Consider the following 6,000-nt stretch of genomic DNA (forward strand, 5'->3'; position numbering starts at 1 on the left):
AAACAGTTTGAGGTCAACATAAACATTAATCTTTAGATTTTTTTTTAATATCTCAATGAAATGCAATTATTATCAGTTCATTATCTCCTGCTGAGAGGAACTATTCTAGGAATATCACTATACATTACTTACATACCGAGTGTTTTAGTTTCACCAACCAAATTGTCGACAAGATGCAGCAGGCTAATTTTAAACCTGGCCTCTATTAATCTAACAGAGTACACTTTCACTTCCACTATTGGACACACATCAATGATTTTTTTCGGTACAAAGTGGCAGACGTTTTTTTTCGATAAAGATTCCACTCATTTTCAACAGCGATTCATATGAAGTTGAACTCACCTGTGAAGACTGTGACAAAAAGTATATTGGTCAGACTGAGAAAGCTACACAAACTCTTTTCAAAGAACACAAAGCAGATATCTGGCTTCGAAGACCAGACAAATATAGTGTTGTTCAACAAGCCTGAACAACAAGAATGACCGAATGATAAATTAAGACTGTCTGAAATTGTAGGAACTGCAAACAGTGACATAGGCCGTTATCCAAAAAGCCTATTCTTCTTCTTATAATGGATCACTTTGTTGAGAATCAGCGAGATCTTCCACGAGAATATTCTCTGTCAATTTGTACCCCAAAAATTATTGATGCGTGTCTGGAGATGAATATGAAAGTGTACTCTTGAACATATAAATCAAGTTCAGAGTTAGAAGTTAGTCTGCTTCATCTTCCGAAAAGGTAAACTTAGTTGATAAAACGTGCGTCGAACAAAGTAATGCAGTTCTGGTGGTTGAGAACAGTGCTTGTTCTGGGTTCCAGTTCTATCTTCCAATTCCAATTAGGTTAGGTTAGGTTAGGTTATGTCAGGTCAGGATAGGTTAGGTTAGGTTAGGTTAGGAATCTAATCATATTCAAAATATTAGTGTCATGTTGGTGTTCTTCTAAATATTTATATTTCTCAAGATACACCTTATTTTTCTAAGTTTGTGGGAAAAGTGATAATTTGTCTGATATTTTTTGATAAAAAAACAAACAGTATTCAAAATGATATGTTCTATTGGTAATTGATAAATCTAAATTAACTTGTTTTGATAATAACCGATTGTTTCAAACAAGTTTGGCGAAATGAGAAGGTATAGGTTATGTTGCAAATTAGACGAGTACGCTCATTTACAAAAGGAATACCTGTTTAGGCAATGGGAAGTATCAAAAAGCCTACTTTTGCATCTAATCGCAGATAACCACGATATCTGGGAGCAATAACTATGCCAGAAAATTCAAACGGTAGTGAGCTAGTGGTGTGTTATGATATTTGATGAATATTGGAACATACCGTAATCTTTTCAAAACCTAATCACATATCTTGCAGTATTATTTGCGTCTGATCATCAACTAAACAGACCCCGATATATGAATCGGCAATCGTGAGTATTTTCCAGAAAATATCATGTGACGAATCTGAATTGAACATATCTCTTTTTATTTTATGACTTTTCCATTTCGAAAATGAAGTACTTTGATGATTCAAGCCCTCTTTGAAGAACTGCCACAAACTGCCACAAGTTAGGTATGAATTTATCAGTTTTCTACCAAATTTATGATGGACTCTTGATGCATGAGTTTCATTCCGTTCATCCTAGATGGCGGACATTCACCAATAACATTTATTCTATTACATTTTTGGAAAAATTAATAGAAGATTCTTCAATTGAAAATAGAGTGATACTTGATATACTTTGGAAAATAAGGATGCCACGTCAAGTTTTTTGCAGAAAAGGTTTGTTTCCTATTCAAAATACCACAGGAACGAGGGAAATCAATATATAATGCTTTCCACTCCAAAGTTGGGGTTAAGCACCAGGTAATTGACACTGATTACCTTGCAAGACTATTTGAAAGGGCTTGGTATTTGAAATTTTTCGAACAGATAGCATTGTTATGAATTTGACGAATACAGTTTTTCATGCAGTATGCTTTGAGGAATTGCTCCATCATATACTCAATTTGATATGTAGTCGCGAAAGTATGATATGTTCTCTATTTAACAATGGCTCATTTATTATTTGTTTGGAAATGATTTGAAATCTCTAAAAGCACCAATACAAATGAAAAAGAACAGATGAAAATAACAATTAGGTATATTGAGCGAAAAACCCTGAAATGAAATCACAGTGAAGTAAAAAATAGAACAATTGAACAAAAAAAAAAACAAAATTAAGAGATTCCAAACCAAGTTAATTCACGACGCTTCGATAGTTAGTATCAACAATCGTCTTCGGATGATGACTGAATTAATTCCTCCGAGAGATGACTATTAATGAGTCATTTATCTCCTCTTTGCTTTTTCGGCTTCACTGGTTTCGCGGGAGATGACCTTTTTTTCGGGAGTTGACCATTTTTCTCTTGATTGTGGGTTTCCATATGTTGCGTATCTCTACGCTAGCTTGGCTGAATACATTGTTGGACAACATTTAAGCGGCTTCTTTGCATTTCCTCGTGAACCATTGTTCCTCCCTGTCTATGATCTCAGCTGCAACAGATAGTGATTCCGGATCTGATATTGTATTAAGATCCAATTCTTCTTATCCTTTTCGATACTCCTCTGATGTAGGGAAGTTCAAGCACTGTTTGTAACGTCTTCACTTTATGGCGAGGCTCTTGCTATCTTTTGGCCAAAGTCTGTTATATTTATTATATTGGCTTTACCAGCTATCAAGGATTCTTCAGAGGGCCGGATTTTTCGTTCCCAGTGAACTTTCTTCGTTCTGCGTATCCACTTTGCTGACCAAGATTGAAGTTGATCATTTTTGATACATCAGAAACTACTTTCGAAGCGTAAATAGGTCGAGAAAGATCTTCCCTGTGTAAGACAGGACATCTTGAAGACTGTAAATTTGGATAGTGCCACGTTTTATTTCGTTCGAAATCTTCAGTATCCACTACGTAAAAGTAGCAATTATTAAAATGATTCCTGGGCTCAATTCAGATTATAGGGGTAGCAAAATTCAATACGTTTCGGTTTCCTTTCTCCTACAAACGTAAAGACTCAACACAAGCTTCACCAACCCCATGAGAAAACGATGGCTCTCAGTTTTTGAAATTTCTTCCTGACCTTTCTCTAGCACTAGCTTTTTCAGAGGTTCATACATCTTGAGTTCATCTCCGATGACTGGATATTACGCCTGCGTACATCGTATTCATGTTGACGCAGGTAGTTTTGTGTGATAATACCTATACCTGAATTAGGTAAAGCGTGGTTGTGTTGACTCTGGCAGTCTGGTATGATAATACCTTTACCTGGATTAGGTGAATTGTCAATAACATTTATCGCCCCTTTTTTACGTGTCGTCATTCTGTTTGCTGGTTTGAACTTCTTAGAATGGGATTCTATGTTAGGTTAAAGTTTTTCAGCTTCTCTTCTCATTTCTTTTTAAAATTATACGTAGTATCTTCTTTGGGGGTATAAAAACAGTTTAAATGTTGTGTTCTCCAAAAGTTTTCCAGTTCTGTCTGTACCCTGAGGATATATGATAGATAGGCACGTGCAACCATCCGAGCCTCCCCACCGATTTGAACCGTGGAATTCTTCAGTTTCATGGCTTTGTTGATCTTGAGTACACTCCAAGGTCACTTGGAGATTTTCCAGTTCTTCCTCTAGGTGCTCTAGTTTATATATTCGAACCCGTTCAGTTACAGTAGAGATGATTCCTCTCTTTTGACTAGGATGGTGACTAGGATGACGCAGTTACCTACTGCGTGGGTTTTCGGTACACTTTGTAGGTTAGTCTATCACTACATCGTTCGATGAGTACATCTGGGAATGCTATCCGCTGTTCCTGTTCAGTCTCCATGGTGAACTTGATGCTGGAGTGGTCTACGAAAAGGTTCAGAGCGTCCCTTGATTGACTCAAGATGACAAAGATGTCATCCATGTAACGAAGCCACAATGTTGGTTTCAATTCAAAGGTGTCGATTGCTTTCTCTTCAAAACCTTCCATGAAGTATTTGGCTATCACTGTGCTGAGTGGATTTCCCATTGTCACGCTATCTGACGCCACGCTTTCGTCATCTGGAAACATGGAAGGGACTCTCCAAACTTTCTCCTAGACTTTTTGAACGCTCAACATCCCAGTATCAAGTTAACCATGGAGTCTGAACAGGACGGGCTATGTTGTTAATCATTCAACAATCGACACAAAAACATTTTTAATCTTCCACTATTGAATTCGCTTCTCATGAATATAAATAATTGATAATTCGCTGGTCGGAGCCTTTTTGCACTTATGTTAATATATTCGGTCAACAATTCATAATAATCCATAATCCGTTATTGGAAATATGATTAAACTGAAAGGATTACAGTCGATTTGACTGCATTTGCATGGAAATATTAAATAACCGTTCTCATAATTCAAACTGAACCATTTCGAAACAATTATGAAATTTGATTAGTTGCAACCACAAATATTTCCCAAGAGAAATCCTATAAAACTGTCAACATTTGGAATTATAATATTGATGTAAAACAACTAGAGTACAGGATGCATCATTATTAATTCTTCCTATGGGAAAATGAAAACGCTGCCATGATGAAGGTGAAATGCAGTATTTCTTGATTTTTTTTTCAAGAACAAATCACAAGCACTACAGAAATATCCTTAAGACACTTTAAAAGCGGTGCCTGTGCGAAAGTAGTGATTGACATTGGATTTGAAGCGCTGGAGATTAAATCCATTTGGAAAAACGTTCTGAGAAAGTTTATTCCACATAACCGCAGTTCTCAAAATGAGACAGTTCTTAAGTAGTGAAGTTGTACTGATTTGAACCTCAAAACGATGAGTAGCCACAGTCGGTCGCGTATTTCTAATATGTACCGCTCTTAGTGGAAACTTCCTGTGGAAGTATCTATAGAAGAGAGACAAATCCCCTACCTTCCTTCTATGTTCCAGATTATCAAGGTTGCGTCTCCAATTAGACGGATGGTTCTCTTTTGGATAGAATTCAGCAGCTTCAGGATATGGTTAGGAGCGCAGCTCCATACATGAGAACAATATTCCAAAGAAGATCTGATATGAGCTTTATAAAGCATCAAAAGTTGCTGAGGTATGTACAGTTTTCTGGTTCCGAACAGTGTTTCAAGCTTTTGAGAAGCAGCCTTTGCAATTCCAGTGACACATTCGGTGTCCATTTTAACCCCCAACAAACTTATCGAAGCAGAACACGGAATTGTCTGTCCTGACAGTTTTATATCTGGTTCAGAGACATTTATCTTTTTGGACAAAACAGATGCCTGGGTTTCTGTGGCATTGAATTGAATCTGATTAGTTTCACCCCAATTCGAAATCACTTCGAGATCCTTATTGAAATATACAAACTCCTGCTGCAGGTGAAGATGTGCATCTGCATCCGATATCCTGGAATCCAACTGGAATGACGGGACAAGTGTGCTGTCATCAGCAAAGCAATATATGGGATTCTTTGTTTGGTCATCTTTCGCTCAAGATGTTAAAGCCTTCCAAATTTTCAAGGATACGGTGGTTTACGGCTTTCTCCATGATGCAAAGTCTGCAACATACTGGTGCGAGTTCATTTGCGCATTTTTCAAATGACCAGGACCAGACGCCTTGGTAATATCGAGCTTTTTCAAAATTTGCCTGACTAGACGTTGTCGAAAAGCGTTTTTCGGCATTGTGGTTTCTAGTGTGGAAATGGTGGGTGATGACTTTTCCAGAGAATCGACTTTTGGACGCAAATTGTTCAGCTAGTAGATTTGCTTTTTCTATGGCTGCTGTTGCAGTTGAACCATCCGCTTGTGTTAGTGGTGGAATTGTGGATTTCTGAAGTTCTGAATAACATCTTTAGCTACCGACCCGTTGGGATTGGCAAGCCGTTTATCCCTAATTCCACATAAACGCAGTTCTCCAAATGGAAGAGTTCTCAAACAGTGAAGTTTGAGGTGCCGTGAGTTGAATATCAAAGCGATGAGCAGCCAAAATAATA

General features: G+C 37.4%; 1 protein-coding gene across 1 annotated transcript; it reads right to left on the minus strand.

Moving 5' to 3' along the window:
* Positions 1-3,749: 3,749 nt before the first annotated feature.
* On the minus strand, positions 3,750-4,079 carry LOC141487386 (uncharacterized). Its single transcript, XM_074186348.1, has one exon. It carries the CDS (start codon positions 4,077-4,079, stop codon positions 3,750-3,752), a length of 330 nt encoding a protein of 109 aa, XP_074042449.1.
* Positions 4,080-6,000: the final 1,921 nt, after the last annotated feature.

This window comes from Leptinotarsa decemlineata, unplaced genomic scaffold (assembly GCF_025532065.1).
Source record: "Leptinotarsa decemlineata unplaced genomic scaffold, Ldec_3_MD MMD2_tig00078422_RagTag_RagTag, whole genome shotgun sequence".
Lineage (NCBI taxonomy): Eukaryota > Metazoa > Arthropoda > Insecta > Coleoptera > Chrysomelidae > Leptinotarsa > Leptinotarsa decemlineata.